The 21,917-nt window shown below is 32.9% G+C and overlaps 1 protein-coding gene and 1 long non-coding RNA gene across 4 annotated transcripts; one reads left to right on the top strand and one right to left on the bottom strand.

Annotated features, from left to right (window-relative positions):
• Nucleotides 1–372: 372 nt before the first annotated feature.
• Nucleotides 373–18,103, bottom strand: LOC106070902 (cyclin-dependent kinase 14-like). Of its 3 annotated transcripts, none has more exons than XM_013230891.2 (16): nucleotides 17,887–18,103; nucleotides 15,028–15,099; nucleotides 13,906–13,964; nucleotides 12,814–12,982; nucleotides 12,531–12,700; nucleotides 11,508–11,679; nucleotides 10,643–10,737; nucleotides 7,468–7,530; nucleotides 7,064–7,125; nucleotides 6,794–6,855; nucleotides 5,491–5,611; nucleotides 4,699–4,856; nucleotides 4,106–4,203; nucleotides 3,733–3,823; nucleotides 2,818–2,961; nucleotides 373–1,266 (listed from the first exon to the last, which is right to left on the bottom strand). In XM_013230891.2, exons 1-15 carry the CDS (start codon nucleotides 17,933–17,935, stop codon nucleotides 2,846–2,848), a joined length of 1,557 nt encoding a protein of 518 aa, XP_013086345.2. In that variant the 5' UTR covers nucleotides 17,936–18,103; the 3' UTR covers nucleotides 373–1,266; nucleotides 2,818–2,845. The 3 variants fall into 3 exon arrangements, with proteins under 3 accessions (XP_013086345.2, XP_013086346.2, XP_013086347.2); XM_013230892.2 differs by having other exon boundaries at nucleotides 12,543–12,700; XM_013230893.2 differs by having other exon boundaries at nucleotides 12,814–12,946.
• Nucleotides 18,104–18,601: 498 nt separating this feature from the next.
• LOC129923293 (uncharacterized) lies at nucleotides 18,602–21,131 on the top strand. Its single transcript, XR_008775239.1, has 2 exons — nucleotides 18,602–18,843; nucleotides 20,817–21,131. It is a non-coding gene; the product is annotated as an uncharacterized LOC129923293 (long non-coding RNA).
• The last annotated feature ends 786 nt before the right edge of the window (nucleotides 21,132–21,917 follow it).

Below are 21,917 nucleotides of genomic sequence, written 5' to 3'. Positions count from 1 at the left end.
TCTCTATAATACAAAGATTCTTTTTGTTACTTCAACTCAATTATTGTATTTACAGCTTAACATTTACAACTGCCTTTGTTTAGTTGATGGAAAGCAATGCAATGACTTACTAGCAGCTAATGATACATTCAAAGCAATTTGAATATGTACCTGTACCAATATGTAATGATAAAGTCAATCCAATAGGAGCATGACAAAGCCATGAAAAACAACACCATAAACCAATAAGCATTAAGTTAGGTAAAAAAAAAAAACCACTATGTAGTAATGTATATTTTTTTGATTAACAAAATGATTATGACTAAAAAGAACAGCTAGAAGATCTTCACTTAAAGAAAGCAAAAAAAAAAATATTTAAAAATGTTTATGACAGATTTTTTACCATATTTTTATTTATAAATTATATAAGTCAGACTTTTTTAAAAAGGCCAAAAACTATCCATCATTCTTTCTTTTCACCGCTGACTTGACCTTACGAGAATTATTGTTATTTTTTTTCTCATTCAAATGTACTAGTATACCAATATGAATTTTTGGATCAAATCTGCTAAATTTTGATTAGAGCTTAACCATTAGGTTGAAAGGCCAAAAGATTCTATTCAAGGTTGTCAGTACGATGTAAGATTTACTGCTATGGAGGTTTGGCAAAGTAAGACTTCACCTATTGCTGGGGACGATGCTTAGGAGAGAACGTGTGAAAATCACAAAGTAGAGCTGCCCTTAACTGTTTCTTCCTTTAGAAGTCTGTTTATACAGGAGAATCACTATTCTCTGGACAAGGGTTTAAACCCAAGATCTTCATATCAATGTTTATATCACTACCACTAGAGAGACTTGTGACTAAAAGCTGACTTACATGTTAAAAAAAAAACTATTACAATATTTTTTTTGTATATTGAGGGTTGATTAGTATAGTACTAAAGCAAAATCCTACAGTGAATTTATTTTACAAATATACATGTATTTTTTATGATTTCAAAGTAATGCTTCAAGTCCTGACCTTACCATTAAAGTTGTGTGTAACAATATAGTATTACAGTTTCATGTTAAATTAAAACTGTATTGTGTTTTCGATTTTCTCTTGGCCTTGTTATATTGACATCACAAATTAATAATCTGAACCATCAGGCTTTGATTCTTGCTGGTTTATCCAGAAAAAAATAAGTTGAATTTCAATGCCAACTGTCTCCTTTCTTTGATTGGCAGAGAGAAAGTATTTGTTGAAAAATTGAGCTCAGTTGTTTGTTTACAAAAATATACAAACTTCTGAAAAAAAGAATAATGTACACATTTTAGAAATAATTTCAAAGCAACATAACAAGAACTTATTCAACAAAAAATCAAATGATTCTTAACAACTTTGATCAAAGATACAATGATATAAAAAATATTCCAGACTTAAAAAAAAAAAAAATAATAAGGCTTGTCTTCAAGTCAGAAGATTAATCAGGAATGCAAAAGTCAGAAGATTAATCAGGAATGCAGTATTTCCTGCGGCTACGCAGCCCCAGCTGTGACCTACATATTTTGCCACATCCAGGACAACTATTAAAAGGTGATCACTTTTATGAAAAGGTATGGTGAAGGCCAGGACATGAAGGAAAAAAAGTTTATAAAATACACAAGATTAGACTATATACTAAAAACAACAAGGTTACAAAGACAGTTTGTGTGGAAATACAAACTCAAAATCGGACCCTGAAGTGGTCCACCCAGGCAGGTAAAAAGGCAGGTTTAAATTTTTTCAGAAAGAATATCAGAATGAAATTCTATCAAAGGCAAATGACAAAGAAGAATGGAGAAAGTAGTTGACAGATCTTATGTGGTGCCCCAACTGTCCAGCAGACCAAGGGATAGGTAAAAGTGGCCTAACTGATGTCTTATAATGAATATCTAATTGATCTAAATGTTTTGTAAAGGGTCAATCTCTAATTCAAAGCCTCAAGAAAAAAAAAATTGCAGTAAACAAAAATTCCTTTAGTTAAGAGTTCCATAGCCATGGAGTTTCACTGCAGTTCACGTATGTGATAATATGAAAAACTAATTAATTGTTGGTTTAAATTATGTTCCATGTATATGCATACTAAATAGATTTTTTTCTCTTTAAAAAAAAGTAAAGATTTATTTTTGTTACTGGGTAATGTATTAGTTAGTATGACAGAACTTACTTAACTTAGCAATACATTTGTTGAAAAAAAATTTTTTTGATAAAAAATCTGAAACGGTTTGCATAAATATTTTCAAAATATGGTAAATAGCCATCTCCCTTACTAAATAGCCTCCAGTGTTTGTTACTATTAATAGTGAATAGTTAATTTTAAAAATTAGATTTTTCGCTTTCAGAAAAGAAAAAAGCCATTGCATCAGAATGGTCTAAAATATTATTATGTCGGATTTTCACTATCTTTTCTAGTTTACGGGACGAACAACCACACAAAACTAATAGCGTCTTTTCCCCTTTGGGAGCTGCTAAAAAGTAAAGGTCCCAAGTCAACCTCTATTGACCAAGATTTGACTCAGGGTCTCTGCCTTCCCCTTTTGTAGGAATGAAGAAACAACAGTTTGATGTTCTGTGCCAGACTTGCTGGTTCCACAGGTCAGGGAAACACAACTTGCTCTTGATTTGTAAGGAAACTTCCATCATTATAAACAGTTGCAAGGCTTTTAAAAGGAAGGATTGGGTCTCTGTAGCCTTCACTCAAGTTTAAAGATGATAGAAAATGAAAACAAAAATTTGAACAAATTCTTTAAGAAGATAAGATAAAAAAACAACAACAACAGAGCATATTTTTTCTCGAAACTTAAACATCTACATACCCATTGAGAAAAAGCAGGATTTCTTTAGTTATATTTTGAGTGTTGTTCTAATACCAGAACGTGAAGATTGCCGTCTCTGAGTAGTTGACACATCTCCTGTTTCAGGAAGCAGGCGAAGACCAGGAATGTTAAATATTGATGTAGCTGTAGACAAAAATCAAGTATTCATAAGATTAATTGTGTATAATGGTGAAATGCAAAAAAAATATGCCAATAAATACATCAGTTCAGTATAATCTTATTTATCTCTATGATAAATAATAATGATTTTTTTCACAGGACCCCCGGCTTAATCACTACAACTTAACCCTACATAAATAAATAATTCTTCATTTTCTAATTTTTTTTAAAGAAAAAGAAGGCTACAAAGATAGTTTGTGTGGAAACACAAACTCAAAATTGACCCCCAAAGTGGTCAACTCTGGCAGGTAATAAGCCAGATTTCAATATTTTCATCAAGAATATCAGAAGCTGTGAACTGCAAAATATTAACAACCACAACTTTATCTCTGTTAACACAAAAAGACAGACCACACCAAACTAATAGCAGCTTTTCCCCAAAAGTTCCTAAACCAAAAACCACATACAATTACAAAATGGCAATCCTTTCTAAAGAATTGACTAAACATATATCTACAATATTATTTATGTCTCAAGTTGAAGTACCTGTCGTAAATTTCATTACCTTGGAATTTGAATATGATTATATACATTCTTTCAAACCAATAAAATTAGTACACCCTATTCACCCCCATGTGTTAACCTAATCCCATATGTTAATTTTGAAGTTAAAATCTCTAAATCATTGGTTTTCTTGTTCATAAAAACTACACTGGTATGTTTGTAAAAAAAATGTTTTAATCGGCAAAATAAAATACTGCAACATCTTGAAGAGAAATAGTTTATAAGACTTACTATCAGATAACTCATGAATTTTTGAAGGAAGATCTTTAAAGTAATCATGGCGTTTGGCTGCTGCGGCAGATATTCTCAAATGAGGTTGCATCTGTTTTTGTGGGATGGGAAAAACAATTTTTTTTACATCCATAAATTTGTCAATGCAACACATATTGAATTAAAAAACATCTTAACTTTTAAGTGTGAAATGTCAATTAGTAAATGTGGTTGATAGTTAAGGAAAAGAGACCAGAGCACAGCCCTCTTCCCATTCTGTGATGTAATATGACTATGTATTTTTTTAACTGAATTTTTCAGAATGTGTATAAACTGAAAGTTAATCACATTGACTGTTGCATAACAAGGACAAAAGTTTAGTAGCAAGACTCACCTGTAAACATTGAGCTGCCAACTCTTCAGCATGTGGTACAAAAGATAGTTTGGGTATACAGCAGGCCAAAGATTGAGGAGGGTATCTTTCTAGTTTCTCTGAGGACAAAAAGTCAAAGAATTTAGGTTGAGAAACATTCTAATGGTGTCACTAACGTTACAAACTCACATTTTTAAATCGCATGTTTCTTTTCCTCTTGAATTTGTGTAACATCATGTTAGGTTTAATAGTAATAATATGCAGTACCAGTAGATATGATTACAGAAAATCAATAGGATACTGATAAGATGATTTTAAGTAATGCAAAGTGGATAAATCAGAATCTTATCCAAGGTATTTTAATGAAAATTTCCAATTGGATAAAAATATTTTATTCTTATTTTTTAATTAGCATTTTAATATGAAAGAAAAACAAAATCTATTATTTTTACAAGTTAGCAGTGATGACAAGAACTGAAAATATATGTGAAAACATGCAGTACAGAATGGACAAGTGAACTTGTACTTGTTAACTTTATTTTTATTGATACCAGAGTATTCCCTACTTAGTCAAACTGATGGGTAGAAGTTAATCCAAAAAGAATGTTTCTTACTGAGATCATAGTTGGCATACTTGGTGACCCCTTCCCATGATGCCTCTGTGGGAGTGCCCAACATTTTGAAGATCTGGTTTAACTGGTCAAAGGCATCTTTCATGCCAGGAAATGTGGCCTGACCAGAGATCATTTCAGTTAGAATACAGCCCACACCCCTGGAAAAAAAAATCACAGAATTATAATAATATATAGCATACATTAATATATTTTTTTTGTACTAAAAGCTACATTTAGTAAAGAAAATAAAAAGGTAAAGCAAAGCTCAAAAAATAAAACCCAACTGAAGGTAATTTTAAAATGGCAAAAAGTTAAATACATTTGAACTAAGATTTGACATAATGGAAGAAATGCACAATTAAAAAGATTAAAACACTAACAAAATTTTTTCTGAAGTTGTGGTTCATGAAGTAATGGTAGTTGATGTGCATTCCTGGTCTTCTATGATACTAGTGCAAACAATAACCTAGTTACACTATAACACAAAATTATAATCAGTTCTTCATTATCAAAGGCAGATTTTTAAACAATGAAAAGGAGAGGTGAGAAGTCCCTTTTGGTTACCAGATCACTAGTCTATTGTTATCAGATGAGTTGAACAGCATCCACTATCAACTATAAAGAAGCATTAGATGGATTGATTCACTTCAGGTGGGGACACAAAAAATGCTCTCCCACAAAGCATATTTGTGTTAATTTTGTTATAAGCCATAGTTTCAGCCAACACTGCCAAATGTACATAAATACAAATATTTTACTATTTTAAGATATGTAAAACAAGATTTGACTTACCACATATCCAATGATGTGGAATACTCTGTTGAGCCAAGTAAAACATCGGGAGGACGGTACCATAAGGTCACTACTTCATGTGAGTATGTGTGACTGGGAATACTCTTTGCACGGGCCAGACCTAAAAGATAGGGAAAGAATTTTTTTTCTTTACACAAAATCATTATGAGACAATTTATGAATAATTAATCACATAAAAATTAAGAGCACATTTTAAATTTAAAAAAATCTTTTAAGCACTAAGTATTGAATAAATTCTACTTCTAGCACAGACAAAATCTACCAATAGATCTACAAATTTTACTTCTAGAACTGAACAGATCTACAAATTTAATTTCTAGCACTGAACAGATCTACAATTCTACTTCTAGCACTAATTACTGAAAAAAAATGTTTTCCTAAAACTGATGCCCATATTATTGTTAAAAAACAAGTGACTTTTTAGTCTATTTAAGGTTCTTTGAGAAATTAACAACTAAAATGAGTGATAATAAATGATAATAACTGTATTTCTTTTATGAGGCTGGATGTTTTTACAGGCCTTGTAATAATGTCCACATTTTGAGAAAATCTTTGGCCATGAGAATCGTTTCTAAGTTCCCTTTTTCAGGCCTTGCGATCTATAGGGCAGATGATATTAAGGCCATCTGTTTCTATGGCACACTATTAACAAGGGCGTCATGTGGCCAGCACAAAGACCAACTTCTCCCTAACTAACGTCAGGGTTGGGTGGATTCAGAGGCATCCAAAAATCCTGAAATTCAAAATCCCAGTCTTCACCAGGATTTGAACCCGGGACCCTTGGTTCAGAAGCCAAGCGCTATATTGCTCAGCTAAAGCACCCCCAGAGTCATTTCTAAGTTGGTAATATTCAGAAAGATGATGGGGAAATGGGGGAAGCGTAGTCAAGAGGCCAAGTATGCTTGAACACTTGGCTACCTATGAAGGGGGCTAGAGGTTTGACACCAGAGTTGCGTTTACTGAGCGCCTAACAACAGCACGGAAAACCTTCTCCCAGATACCTCCTCCACCCACTAGTCCACAAATGAGTTTGGGCCAAAGCGCTATGAGCATGCTATAAGCTTGAAAGTAGTGCTACATAAAAGCCATAATTTATTTTTATTTATTTTACTTCTAAACATAAAGATATCAGTATACATCTGTACTGCTTCTTTTTTTTCAGGAAGGAAATGTTCTTAGATAATTTATTTAATGCTTTAAAAAAAAACCCATCAACAATGACATCTTGTGATGTGCACTTAAAGTACACTGTAAGACAATAGATTAATGCCAGGAAACATACCAAAATCAGCTAGTTTGAGTTCCCCAATTTCACTAATTAAAAGGTTCTGTGGCTTCAAATCCCTGGAAACAAAAAAGAGTTAATGAACCTTTACAGAGATTTAAACAAACCTGTATAAATAAAATATAAAACCCATAAAAAACATGTTCGTATTTTTTTTCTGTTAACAAGAATGAAACTAGCAACTTGTGACAGCATAGTTTAGTGTGTAGATTTGGTTTACAATTCATGACAGACTATATTATAAACAACTAAAAAAAAACAATTTACCTGTGCAAAATTCTACGTTGATGGCAAAAGGCAAGTCCTCGTAAAAGCTGGTAAGAAAAAAGCTGGAACAAAATGTTTCAACAAACCATTGTAAGACGATGCAAATTTTCATAGAAACAAAAGCAGAAAAAGAAAACAAAGACAAATAAAAAAGATTTGTTGTGAAAGCATATAAAATTCTTCAATATTGTTTCTATTATTAATATTTTTTTATTTTTTTTGTGAAACAATTTAAAAAAAAGAAAGGGTTATAAGAGAATTAGAGGAAGAATAAAAAAAAAAAAAAAGATTAAACGCTTTCCTGAAATTCAACATTAGAAGGTAACATATCTAAAATACTTAGAAATCTAAAAATAAGATGAATTGCTCTAAATTTCTGATTTCTTTCTGCTTTTTTTTCTTACCTTGACATTAGTAGTATTTAAGCCCCCTGGATGTCTTTCTAGGTACTGACTTAAGTCTGTATGCTGTTGGAACAAAAGACATACTTTTAAGCAGTTTCATTAAACAAAAATAAGACGATTATTTTAACATAATTACATCCTACACATTTCATGTGTCAATCTAGTCATGTATGTTAATCAATGACTTAACCCTTTCCGGTTGAATGTCCCACTGGGTGGGACATTTTTTTTTTTCCTGTTCTGGTCGAATGTCCCACCCAGTGGGCCATAATAATTTGGCTCGAATTTAAGTTAAATATCAAACTTTTTGTTCCACTTCCTGACTCCTAAATTTTAAATTACTATTTTATAAAGCAGAAAGTAAATGATAATCGTGAAATTATTCTAAAAAATAAATAAAATAGCTTGACCAAGATCGTTTTTCCAGTCTGACCAGAGACTAAAAAAATTCCAATATTTCATAGCTATCTTTCCAAACAGAAAGACTAAAGACTGCATTGTTTGCAGTAACAGAAAAACACCAGGCAGTGGGTGTAAGACAGTCTTCTAGTGTGAAACTTACTCTTAGTTGGTCAGTTATGTCACCCTCGAGTGCACCCTCGGGAGTGCTTCAAAAAGTACCATCCACAAATAAATTTTCAAAACTAAACATTGAGACATCATGTTTGGAACATTTTTCGTTGTTATAAATAAAATATTAAAAAACAACAACTGGATGTCTGTTTTATTTTATTTTTCTAATTTCTTGTAAAATACTATGAATCAGCTAGAATTTAATTCAGACCTGGCTGCAAACTCCTCAAAAAATAAAAAAGACTGGTAAGGGTTAAACTCTGCTAAAGTTGTTGATTTTCGTGGCAACCCACTCCATGCACTAATGGCACTAGGGAAGAATGACCATTTTTTTGTCCTAGCATATGGAATTTGTAAAATTATGGTTCAGTGTTTCAGTTTCTTAATGTTTTCTTGAGTGAAGGGGTCCCAAACAGAGGATGAATATTCTATTATTGGCCTAATCAAGGTTAAATAGCCTTTTAGTTTTATGTTCTTATTTGATTTATACAAATTTATTTTCATAAATCCTAATGCTTTATTTGATTTTTTGATAGTTTCATCAATATGGGGATTCCATGACAGTTTTTCATTTATTAGAATTAGAGGTATTTTGCGTTTTTAGTCTGTGTGGTTAACTAAATCTAGAAATAAAAATCCAATGAATTGTTACAGTAAATGTGAGGGCCTATTAAAAGAGTGTGTGTGTGTGTATTTGTGTGAGGAGTTTTTTGTTTCATATGTTTCATGAGATTAGGGCTATTTTATCTCTATGAGCTATAAATAACAGGACCAGGGCTCGACATGGTGTCAGCAGAAATGCTAAAACATGGAGGACAATGCATTGATAACAGAATGACTGATCATCTCTGTTGGCGAACTTCAAAAGTCCCTGAGGACTGGCAAAAAAGAGTGATTGTAAAGCTTCCAAAAAAGGGCAACTTGGCAGACTGCAACAACTGGAAGGGCATTACTCTCCTCTCTGTCTCAGGCAAGGTTTTCAGCACTATTTTGTGGAGGTATTTTCCTCCTAGCCATCGACTACATAATGAGGAGAGCAATGAACCAGACTGCCTTTGGTATTCAATGGCATGAACAAAATCGAATAACAGACTTGGACTTCGCTGATGACGTTGCACTACTCAGGGCTAAAAAATAAAGACATAAGAAATGACGGAGAGCCTAGATAGAGAAGCACCCAAAATTGGCCTCCGCATAAACTTAGATAAGACCAAAATTTTGCGAGTGGGATATAGCAAAGGGTGCCCCCATCAGACTTGGCGAGTCAAAGCTTGAAGAGCTGGACAAGTTCACGTACCTTGGCAGCATCATAACAAATGAAGGGGATGCCTACCATGATGTAACGTACCAAATAGGAAAGGCGGGGAGCATTTTCCAAAGGCTGCAGCCTATTTGGACAAGCCAAGCCATTGGACTCGAGACAAAAATACACCTTCTCAGCACAATTGTCATCCCAACTGCAACATATGCATGTGAGACATGGAAGTCATCTGTCAAAATTGAGAAAAGACTAAATGTGGCTCAACTAAAATGGCTGAGACGGATTTTGGGGAGTCAGTTACACAGATCTGGTCTCAAACAAGGAAATCCTTTGCCAAACTGGGAGTCAAACACTTAGTGAGGTTGTGACAGAGCGTCACATGAGGTTTGTGGGGCATGTTCTACGACAAAATGAACTACTTATACCAAGAGTTGCGATGACATGGAGCCCAATACGAGGAAAGCGCAAACAGGGACGTCCTCATATTACTTGGCGCCACACCTTCATGAAGGATCTCAGAACAGTGGACACCAGGTGGGAGGAGGCTTCAGACATTGCCAACGACAGATCTTATGGAGACAGCTTGCTGCCCAATGCGCCGAACGGCGCGGGAGGACCTAAGTCTAAGTAAGTCTCAAGGTAAAAGTCTAGATCTTTACCAGACAAAATAAATTTAAAACTCATGGTCTAAATTATGAATAGTGGTGTCCCTTTTCCAGGGGAAATGAATCAAGTGTTGTTGGAGGGAGGGCAGGGTTGGAAGCAAAGAGAGAAGAAGGAGTGAGGAGAGAGAAAGAAGGAGAGAAAAAGAGAGTGGGTCTTTCCACTTCAATATAAGAGATACTAGAATACATAGGCTAAAAAGTATGCTAAGGGGGGGATCATTAAAATGCTGGTTGTTTTATTGGAAGGGCAAATCAAAAGAAGGGGAGTTTCTGGACAAAATAAACAATATTCAATATACAAGCCTAAAAGCAGCTTTTCCACTTACAGGGGCTGCTAAAAAAGTAAAGTTTCCCCATTCAGACCTTGCGATCTATGGGGCAGATGATGTTAAGGTCATCTGTTTCCTTGGCCAAAGGTTAACGAGCAGGGTGTTATGTGGCCAGCACAATGACAAACTGCCTTTACTTACCCCAACTTAAGTCAGGTACCCATTAGAGTTGGGTGGACTCAGGGGCATCCTAAAATTCCCGAAATTCAAAATCCAAGTCTTCAACAGGATTCAAACCCAGGACCTCAGGTTCGGAAACCAAGCACTTAACCATTCGACCACCGCGCCCCCAATGCACTTAATACCAATGTTTAAAAAAAAAACACTTAAAAAGTTCAGTTACTCACCACATATTCAAATACAAAAGTCAAAGTTTCTCGAGTGTGGATTATGTCATGGAGGGTAACTATATTGGCATGGCGTAAACCTTTCAGTAGAGATGCTACAGACATAATACAAGAGGTCAAACATAATGAAAACAATATGAAAATGATATATTTCTATAGCTAAATAATTCTTTACAGTCATCATGTTTATAAAAATTTTTTGAATAAAAATGGCTTGCTTGGCCACGTTTTCTTTTTATATAACAAAAATTAATAGCATAAAAAAAGTATTATGCGTCTTTCATTGCTTTTACATAGATTGACAGTTTTTTATTTTACCATAGACGCCATTTCTCAGAATGAACTTTGTTCATTTGCAATTAAATAATGACTTAAAAAGAGTCAATGTAATAATGTTATATAAATATAATCCTAGCTTAAATTGTTCTTACTTATTAGTGAGGGTAAGGGTAAGAATTTTTTCATTCTCTCCTAAAACAAAATAGTTTCATGGAGATCTTTTGATGTGAAGATGTAGAAGCGTGGAATACATTCATGACCATGATAATAATGAAGTGGTAATATAATATTACATTAATCACTTTTTAACTTTTGAAAAGTTTATGTTCTAAAGAAAGTGGTGAAAAAAAAAAAAAAACAAATTTTTGGGTGAAAATTATACAAAGCAATATACGTTTATAGTGTCTGAAATTCAAGATATCATAAACACCCCATATATAATAATGACTTTTCATTCCATTATATATTTTATTATCATGAGATCAAACTATAAGAGCCTGATGCAACATAGGCAACATTCAATAAATAAACAATGTGCTGGATGAGAAATTATTGATAATAACAATAATAATGATTATAAAAAGACCTTCTCTTATGGCAGTGAACGGTGCACCTTCCTCCTCTTGCAGGCGGATTTCTTTAAGAGCGACAACTTGATTTGTTAAACTGCTGAAACCTTTGAAAACTGTAGCATAGGATCCCTCCCCAAGCTGTTCTAATTTACTGTAAGAATCAGCGCGTCCAAATGCAGAAGGACCCTAAAGAAAAAAAAAGCCTTAGCATAATGCAGCCCATACAGGTATGTTAATATATGGCAAGTTCTAAGACTGGCAGATAAATTGTTAAAAACTGGTGGTTTTATGAATTTTTTGAAGGAAGAATTCTTTTACAGCCATCACTTAATTAAAGCTGAAGCATTTGAAAACTGCAGCGCTTAATACCTCAAATAGCAGTTCATACTTACTCTAAGAATCATAAAGTCCAAATGCTAATTTTCATTGATAATAAACATCATACATATCTAAGTATTATCAAATTGTAGCGAAAATCACTATGCAAAAATGGAGCATGTCCAAGATAAGAAGATACATTGTTAAAAACTACTGGTTCATAAATGTATAAAACACAGTTGGAATTTTTGTCCTTGTTTTATGTTCTCAGAAGTTGACAATAGTTAATTGTTTTCTTTAAGTCCCTTAATGTCTTAATAAATAAATATATTGAAAATGCATACAAAGTAAAATAAATAAAAGGAAGAAATCTATTAAATTTTTCTAAATTCCATTTCCTAATATTTATCACTTAACTATGATAATATTTCTGATTTGCTTATTAAAAGTTTTATTTTTAGATAGAAAATTCATTTTTTTTTTAAAATATATATTTTCAGACTAAAAGGATTGACAACAGATTATTACAGAAAGAGTAGTAAATAATATACCTTAAATGAAGAAAACTCAACTAATGAAGTGAAATCTAACACATGAGTAACAATTCCATTCATTCAAATTTTGATTTAACTTTGATTATTACCAAAACTTTGTTGCTGCTAAAATGATCTGATAATTCAATAATACTGCTATTCCTATAGATCTCTCTTTATACTGACCCCAAAACTTACAGCTCTTTTGTAAATGGACTGACGGCTGTAAACATGGCCTTCGGACTTGGGCCGGGGCTGCTTTTCCGAGGCCACAGATTTTGGGGCTGGGGGAAAAACTGCTCCACCAAGCATATCCCCTGCTGAGTGGTGCCTCTTTACTGGAGTATGACGGCCTTCTGTGAACATTTTTTATAAATAAAAAAGAACTTGACACTCATATAGCAGTAAAAAAAATTGCGAAACAGAGCTTAAAATAATCTACATTTTAGTAAACTAGGTCTAAGATTACCTGGATTTCGGGGAACTACCACCTGCTTTGTACCAGCTGTGTGGACAGTGTAAGCATCATATCTGTGGTTGCCATTGGTTACAGTGTGGTTACCATTGGCTGCTGGTGGAGTATCAGGAGCAGATCTGGTTTTCTGAGGGTAGTAGCCATTGTTTGTTGATACATCAGCCTTAGGGTTAATAGTTAATAGGTTAAATAGTAACATGGTAACAAATTTGTCTATTTATAAAAACAATTATTTCAAATTTTTTCATTCATTATTGATGTGTTTCATTCTATTCTAAATACAAAAGATTTTACTAAAAATAATAATTCAATATTTGTTGTTTGGTAAATGGGGGCATAGTGGCTGAGGGAAAGTGCATGAGGTCATGAGTTCAAATCTAAATGACTGATTTTAAACTTCTGATGTTTAAAACATCCCTGAGACCACCAACTCTAATGGGTATGTGACATTACTTGGGGAATGTAAATGCAGTTGGTCAATGTGTAGCCATGTGGCACAATGGTTCAAAACTGTCAGTCGTAGAAACAGAAAAAGATGTACTTAACATTATCTGCCACGTGGTCAGCTAAGTTTGAAAGAGGAAATTTACTTTTTACTCTTCAATTTAATTAACACAGATTATATTTTAACTTTGAACTGACATAATTTATTCCAAAGAGAATATTTCAGAATAAGCACTGCAACAGCATAACTATTAAATAACACGTTATGAAGTTAATTATTTTTTTTTAAGTTCTCACAAATCAAGTTACAGCTTTGTATCCCTTAAACTTTTTATTTACTTTATTATAAAATAGCTTGCATTTCAAGGTTTCCCTGTAAAATTTAGACCAAAGAGAAACAAGCTTAAAGTACCCAGTGAAAGAAATAGTATTCATGTTTTAATAGGTGTCAAGTACGCTAGTGCTTGCTGAACTCAGGAATAGTCTCAAACCCCCAAGCAAAAATCTAAAAAATCTACCAATACTTTTAACTTGACAACCAAGCACTCTATATATCTTGGTCACAGTGACTCATAAACTCTCACTGTGTTATTAGTTATGAAAAATATCTTGACACTTACAACAAAGAGAATGTAAACCTACTTGAAATACATAGTCAAGCTCATTATCACTTTCATGAATGGTCTCCTCTTTGCTTATTGCTGCAAGGATGGAAGAAGAAAACAAATTTCTTAACAAGCAAAATACAAAAAAAAAAATTATTTTAAAATAAAACAAATCTTATATCAATTAGTATGAATCAGTCAAGTAAATAAATTTGGAATAGATATAGACTAACAATAATAAATCTGTGTGACTAAAAATATTTTTTTACCAATTGTTTTTGTTTAGCGCATTTTCATGCTTTTAGCGTCATACGCTATGATCCTATCACTTGTCTGGACCAGTTGGAAAGGGGAAAAACGAGCGGGGTATCTGGGTGACTGCTTTTTAAATGTACTTAAAAAAAGAGGGAACAACCTGAATTAGAACTTGGGCCTAAAGTCTTCTCAAGCCAACACGGTAACCACTCTGCTAGTGAAGAGTCTATGAACATGGAAAATTGTATAGTTCTCTATTGTTTCTATTTCATGCTTGTGTTCACTAAGCCTCAGACAGCAGCCTAATATAAAGGGGACTAATTCAGCTAATACCACCACTTTAGTCACAAACTATTTCTTTTCCTCGTTTGAGATACCAAATAAAGTATATTATTACTAATAGTTAACTAATTGATTAATTTTTAAAATTGATTATTGTGTTGTCAGGTAAAAGAAATAATTAAGCAAATTTCAGCTCGATCTGAGATTTGGTGTCAGAGAAATAACTTGCACAAACTTTTGGTCACACAGACAGGTAGGCAAAGTGAGTTGATATAAGCTTTGTAAAAATTAGAAAATGTTAGTTGAGTACACTTTATAGTGAAACTTTAAGTACAAGATGTTGTCTTCTGATGTGGAATAATATGCAGGTCAAAACTGGAATCGCATAGCCATGTGAAACACTGCACTCATTCTTAATCTTCAGAATCGAAGAAATCGCAATTATATACATAATATATAATATGTAGGTTACAGCTGGGACTGCATAGGGAATACTGCATTCTTCACTAATCTTCGGACTCAAAGACAACCCTTATTATTTTATATAGATATCATATATATATATAAAAACAAAAATACACATTTAATAAAATAAAAAAAAAGATAAACTGCTTTAACTTACAAAGTCTTCCAAAGCTGGCAGATATACGCCGCCTTAACTTTTTTAGGCGACTTAGTTGAGTTTTTTCTTTACCTGTTTAAAAATGAACAAAATATAGATATATATATCAAAATAATTATAAATTTAAAAAATAAATTAAGACTGAAGATATTCAATGAACTAAATATATATGGTTAATATGTTGGTACATGTTCTACACACTTCTTTTATTCAAATGACTTCACAAAGGCATTTTTATGTCAACAAGGTCATATTGTATATGGAACAACTCTGAATATAAACATAAAAAGGCTTAGAAAAGACTGGAGCATAACTCTAACAAAATGCCCATATGACTTCTTCTTCTTCTTCTAGCTAGCTTTTTGCTCCATTGCAGACTGTTGTTCAACACTGCCGTACAGGCTATTGGTTATGTTGGGCCATATTGGTAGTAGGGTCTGCCTAAGGTGGATTAGGAAGGGGCATTCAAAGAGGATATATGGTTTACGGTTTCACAAGGGTGGGCACAGTGTCTACAAAGGAGGAGTTGTGAGGAACTTATTTTGTTCAGATGGTAATTTAACAGGAGTGTGTGTCCTGTTCTTAGTTGGAAGATTGTAGATTGCTCTTTGCTGGGGAGGAAGTTAATACTGTCCAGTTTGTTAGGCATAGTCATTTTTTGTCCATGGCTCTGCCTGTGTTTCCTGATGCCCATTGGTTGAGCCACTCTTTGTGATTGTTGACTAACATTGACCTTAGGGTGAGGTAGTTAACAAGTCTATCTGGTTGTTCCATAGATTATCCTGCCTTTGATAGTTTATCTGCCTTTTCATTTTCTGTGATGCCAATGAGTCCAGGGATCCACTATAGTGTGATATCGATATTTAATTTTGACATCATCTGATGGATTATCACAATTAGTGTTGTCAACTCTCTTAGGCTGTTTGAGGTGCTACTGTTAAGTGTTTGCAGGGGAGTCTGTAAAGACAACAATATCTGATGATGATTGTAATCATTCAGATAATTTGTTTTCCACTGTCTGTAATGCTATGGTAATTGCCTCAATTTTGGCTAGGAAGTTTGAGCAGTAATCAGGACAGGGTGCACTTATTTCAAAGTGTTTATTTTTGGGGAAGATAGATAGATAGCTGTGTTTGGATAGCTTTCAATTGTTTTGAGCATGCCTACTTTGAGCCCATATGACAAAAATGAGCATGAGACCTAGTTTAATGCTTTTAAATTCAAGAGATTTTTAAAGAGCCTTAAAGTAAAAACACATTTTAATTTTAAATATGAATTCTAAGCTCAGAAAAAGTTTTTCAAGATAGATAAAAAAAATTCACAGCTAATTGTACAATATTGGTCTATTATTTATTAAAAAAATTGACATATTATTATATTGAAAGAATTGTAGAAATTGGAAAGACACATGACATGGTATATGTATTAAATTTTATACTTTAAAAATGTGAATTTGTAAAGTTCAGAGACAAAAAAAATATAAAATATTATCAATCTGAAGTTAAAGCTAAGAGGCTGTACAAAGAAAACTCTCCTTCAACATTATCATGTCCAGGAATGCAAGAAAAATATCCCATGAAATCCTTTTTAAGGCAGCATGGAAACCTCCCAGATGTACCCCAACAAAAGAGATTGAACCACTAAACATGGTTCTGCTAATATAAGAATAATTGATTATATACATTTGTGATGATATAAGAATATATAATATATAATCTCTAGGCGTAATTTAACAATCTTGTTTCACGACTCAAATCAAGAATGTTGCCATATTTGTATAATAATGACGTTTAATGTGTTGTTGTTTCAAACAGCCACACTTTCTTTAATATAAAACATGTTCCACCAAAAAGTAAAGATCCATTCACTTTTCCTGGTAGATTCTACATTCAGAGTATAATTTCATTATAAACATACAATTTATGTTAAAGATCATGGTAACAATCCATCAGAGAAAAAGTCAGATCCTAACATAGGGAAAGATACATTTTTTCAACTTTTTTTAATAAGTGATTTTCTACACTTTGTGACGACATTTCAGAAGGATGAATGGAACAATGTTGCAGGCCAGATATGGCCAGCGGGACGTATTTTGGGCATCATTGGTGATACCAATACCATACATAGACATAGATGATACCTTGAAAAAACTTGATTGTATCTCTACTACTAGAAAGTAAATAACTAAGATCTATAGATACAGACTAACACAAACTTAAAATAAATCCTTAACAGTACGTAGACTCTAGTAGATATTCTAACAGTAGTAACAGTCACTCACTGAGTCACTCAACAAGTCAACTCACTCTCTGTTAAGATATTATTATAAAAATATAATCTAAAATTACAAGTAACAACTAACTATTTATATATTTATATAGACAATATAGAATATTATTAATATTAATACAGATTATAGATCTAGAATATTTCTAGAATCTAGTATAGCTAGACCTAGATCTAGTCTAATTCTAACTAATCTGGTTTGAGTTACACTTACACTAAAGACTAAACTAAAGTAAAGACTCTAGATTTCTCTAGATCTAGATCTAATTGACAATTGTGAAAATATAAAAACTTAAGTTCTAGATCTAGATCTAGTCTAATGTCTAAGTCTAAAGTACTGTAGTAAAGCTAGACTAGACATTGATTTGATTGATAGACCTAGTCTAAATCTTCGCTCTTTCAATTAGACTCTATATAGTATATAGTGTAACTATATAGAGAGTCTAGATCTAGTTAGACTGTATCAGTGACAATCTGAATCAGTGTCTTGTTGTGAGTGTCAGTGTGACTGTGAGTGTCTCTGACTCCTGACTCTGAACTCTCATTTACTCTGAGACTCTGAGTCTGAGTTACCTTCTCGCATATCAGCTCTGCTTGTAGGTTTGTCTGCGTCAGCAGCCATATCTAAATATACATATCCAAATTTCCCATCAGCGTTTTAGGTATTGGCGCAATATTATACGAATTATAGCATGTTATTCTAAAATCTATTTGATATAGATCTAGACTCTGTATCACCCAGTGAATCATTCCTTGGTCGCCATTATTGATGGGAATTTTTTTTTTTTAGTTAAAAAGCCAAGGACACAACTCTAAGAATAAAAAAATACCGAGTTTATACAAAATTTGGATTATTTCCCATTGTGTGTTGTTTTTTTCCGTTGAAAGCGAAAGGTCGTTTTTGTAGAAAACGTCCTCTTGTAAAAAGTCTTGTTTATTTTTTAGACAGATCTATTATTCTATAGATCTAGATCTATACTAGAGCTAGATATTATAATATCACATAATAATATGTCTATATAGATCTAGATGTGATTGTACACAGTAACACACCTATTACCTATTAATATTATCTAAATTATGACGTCTTCTATGAATAATTTGCGAAGCAAGTTTAATGCTTTGTGGCAAAAGCCTTTAACCAAAAAGTTTGTTATAATAGCAGGAACAATCATTGGGACAAGTGCTTTTTATTATCCTATAATACAAAAGTTTTGGAATCCTTATGCGCACATGACGCCAGAGCAACAAGCTTATTTTGAAAAAAATTCTCTTTATCCTAGTATGTAGATCAACAACTAATTAGAACTATATTTTTATAATTCTTACTCTCTGTCTTCTGTATTTTATTAATTTATTGCAGCCATTGTGTCCAAAGGAAAACAACCGCCAGAATCTAGATATAGTATTATAGTAGGCCTATAGTGTGTTTTAAGCTGCCTATCACCAGCTCTGTTTTTTTGCTCAGTGTTGATTCACAGTCTTGAAATCCCATGTTTGGATTAACTCAAGAAATCTATATTAATTAGTGTTAAGTATAATTATTGGTCTTGTAACAAATCTGAATATTAAATGTATCTATTGTTTAGTTGTATAGGTTCCTTCAGAAATGAAGATACTAAGATTATTAAACATCCTAGATCAAACCTCCTGTAGGGGATGGCACTCAGGACCATCATCATGACTTTGACATTCTAAAGTGTTTATACCAATTAATAAACTAGCCATCTATTTCATTAGCAAGCCATTTCATTAGACTTCTCTGTTACTAATTTAGGCTCCTTTTTTTGATAGCATACAAATCATTCAATAAAATAATGAATGTGCCATATTTTTGTACATATAACTCGCAGGTTATACACATTTTTACAAACGAATAGCAGCTATGCAGGGTATACAAAGGTGCAGGGTTTATAAAATTTATTTTACTCATAAACCTAATGGAAATTATGGACATACCTGTGAGTCTTTATACAACATACTGCAAATGCAATTAAACAACATACTACGGAAAAACAAGTATTAACATCATGTACCAGTAATTTATGGCTTGTCATGCTTTGCACATGCTGTGTATGCAAGGGTGTAGGTTGTACAATTTTGTTTTTACTTATTGTAATTTGTGCGGGCTATACGCATATTATGTACAGATTATACGTAGGGTATATGTGCGAAAAATATGTAACGTTTTTATCTTATTAATCAACTTTTGTTGCATTCAAAATGTAAAAAAAAATGTCGATATCTTGACTGAAGTACATTGATCATTTATTAAAGTAATAAGTCTTGAACATACAATTGTAGTAGTTCAGCAATATCATCTTATAATTACTAATAGTTACTTAAACTAAACTTGCATTCACTGCCAACTCTGCACAGATTACTGGGGCCCAGCATTCAGTCTACACTAAATAACAGTGACTGCCACTTCTGACATCTAGCTTACCATGGATGTTACCTGGCTAATGTAATACTGACCACATGTTGATCACCTCTATCATCTCCTTAACTGTCCACACTTATAAAAGTGAATATTTGAGCATTTTTTTCTGCCCAGAAAATTATCAGAAGTAAAAAAAAAATAATACAAAAAAAAAAAAACAACAGTTATCTTACATAGGGTTGGCCAGTGATTCAAAGTAAAAAAAAAATAATACAAAAAAAAAAAAAACAGTTATCTTACATAGGGTTGGCCTGTGATTCAATAGGGGTAAAAAAAAATTGGAAAAAAAAGTTTCCTTTTCAGACCAGTGATAATGGGGCTAATGATGTTAAGGTCATCTGTTTCTATGGCCAACAGCAGTTAACAAGCAAGGTGTTATGTGGCCAGCACAATAGCCACCTTTCTTAACTTTCCCCAGCTAAAGTCAGGTACCCATAAGAGTTTGGGAGCTCTAAAAAATCCAGAAATTCAAAATCCAGTCTTTACCAAGATTCAAACCCATGACCCCAGGTTTGAAAGCAGAGTGCTTAACCACTCAGCCACAGTGCCCCCAGAGTTGTTTCTAAGTTGGACATATTCAGAAAGATGGTGGGAAATAGTACTGCTAAACTTAAAGATATCAGTATACATTTAAATTGCCTTTTTTTTTTTTTTTCCATGAAGGAATGCATCAAAAACTTAACTATAATTACTGGTAACAGAAACACAAAAGTTGATTTAAAATAAGTTTCTCACATTGCACAATTTAACTAATTAGTCTCTATCATCTGTATGAGCTCTGTTTATAGTTTCAGATTTTATATCATAAAATATAATATAAGGATTAATAAACAGTACTCTTTTTAAAGCTTTTATCAACTTTCTCTGTCTATTTGTCTATATTGGAGGGCTTTTCCTTTTTGTCAGTCTTAAACATGTGTTGAAATGGCATCAACAAGTATCAATAGCATAAAAGTTGTCCTTGAAATAGTGTTTTTATCAACAGTCTTGGGTTGAATGTATGCCAAATGTTTTATTTTATATTCATATTGATATAATATTTTTTGTTTTTATTTTTCAGTTCAAGTTCAGAAACAGAGAGAACAAGAGTCAAATCAAACCAAATTAAATATAGGCAAGACATAGTAGAAGAGGAAAAGAAATCCTGATTTCTGACTTTATACAAACAACAGAACTCACTCAAAGTGTTGCAAAAGAATATTTCTAGCAGTTTGATTATGGCATTCTTATATTTGAAATAAATTGTAACAATAAACATTTCTTTTTAATGTAAGTTGTGCAATGTAAAATAATCCATTGTGTATATAAACATGTAGACCTGCAAGATATATTATGAACAGGTATTTAAAATGTGAATAAATATATGTTTATCTTGGTTTCTGTTTACTGGACTATTGCTTGAAAATGTTTATACATGCGGATAGACAGCTTACAAATTATTTACCTGAGAAAAAAAACGGGCCTTTAATTGCCTTTAAAGCAAAGTTTACCATAACACTTAAAATTTCAAAGCAATATGACAATCATATTGAGTCCGAAAATCTAGGAAGACTGTAGTATTTAAACTTTACATGGTTAAGCTATTAGCAGAGGATTCCAACTAAAGAAAAAACTGTTGTAGAAATGTATTTGTATTAAAAAACATTCTAACTGCTACAAAATTATAATAGACATTGTCATTGTTGTTATTGAAGAATAAGCTAAAATAGTAAATCGTCAATGATAAAAGAATTCACACCAACCCCACAGGGACGGGCTTAGATAACCCCCCCTCTTCATATTCTATGAGTGTAGCCAAGATGAGTTTTGAGTTTAAAAAACCCCTCCAGAGGGCTTAAGTTAACCCCCCTCCAGAGTTTTTTTTTAGTTTACCCCATTCCCCCCGCCTTCGGCGGGTTTTGAGGTTAAAAACACCCTCATCAATCAATATAAAACTAAAGCAAACTACAGTCAACAAACTATATGAGTGTATCCAAGCTTTTTTTTTTTTAGTTTACCCCCTCCCCCCACCCTTCTACAGTCACCAAATTTCATGATCGTAGCCAAGAGGGGCCTTGAAGCTACGCCGCCCCCCCCCCACCTTCCTACAAAAGCAAAGCTACATATATATATATATATGTTAAACTTACTAAATTTCATAAGCGTAGCCAAAAGGGGTTTT

The sequence above is a fragment of the Biomphalaria glabrata genome, chromosome 16 (assembly GCF_947242115.1).
Source record: "Biomphalaria glabrata chromosome 16, xgBioGlab47.1, whole genome shotgun sequence".
Lineage (NCBI taxonomy): Eukaryota > Metazoa > Mollusca > Gastropoda > Planorbidae > Biomphalaria > Biomphalaria glabrata.
The sequence above is the reverse complement of the archived record's forward strand: the minus strand, read 5'-3'. Positions and strand labels throughout refer to the sequence as shown.

Coding starts and splice junctions, on each gene's coding strand:
- LOC106070902 (XM_013230891.2), bottom strand. CDS start 17,935: ATGGCTGCTGACGCAGACAAACCTACAAGCAGAGCTGATATGCGAGAA. Junction 4,204..4,698: donor GTATGCCAACTATGATCTCA/GTAAGAAACATT, acceptor TTTTGTCCTCAG/AGAAACTAGAAAGATACCCT. Junction 3,824..4,105: donor TGGCAGCTCAATGTTTACAG/GTGAGTCTTGCT, acceptor CCACAAAAACAG/ATGCAACCTCATTTGAGAAT.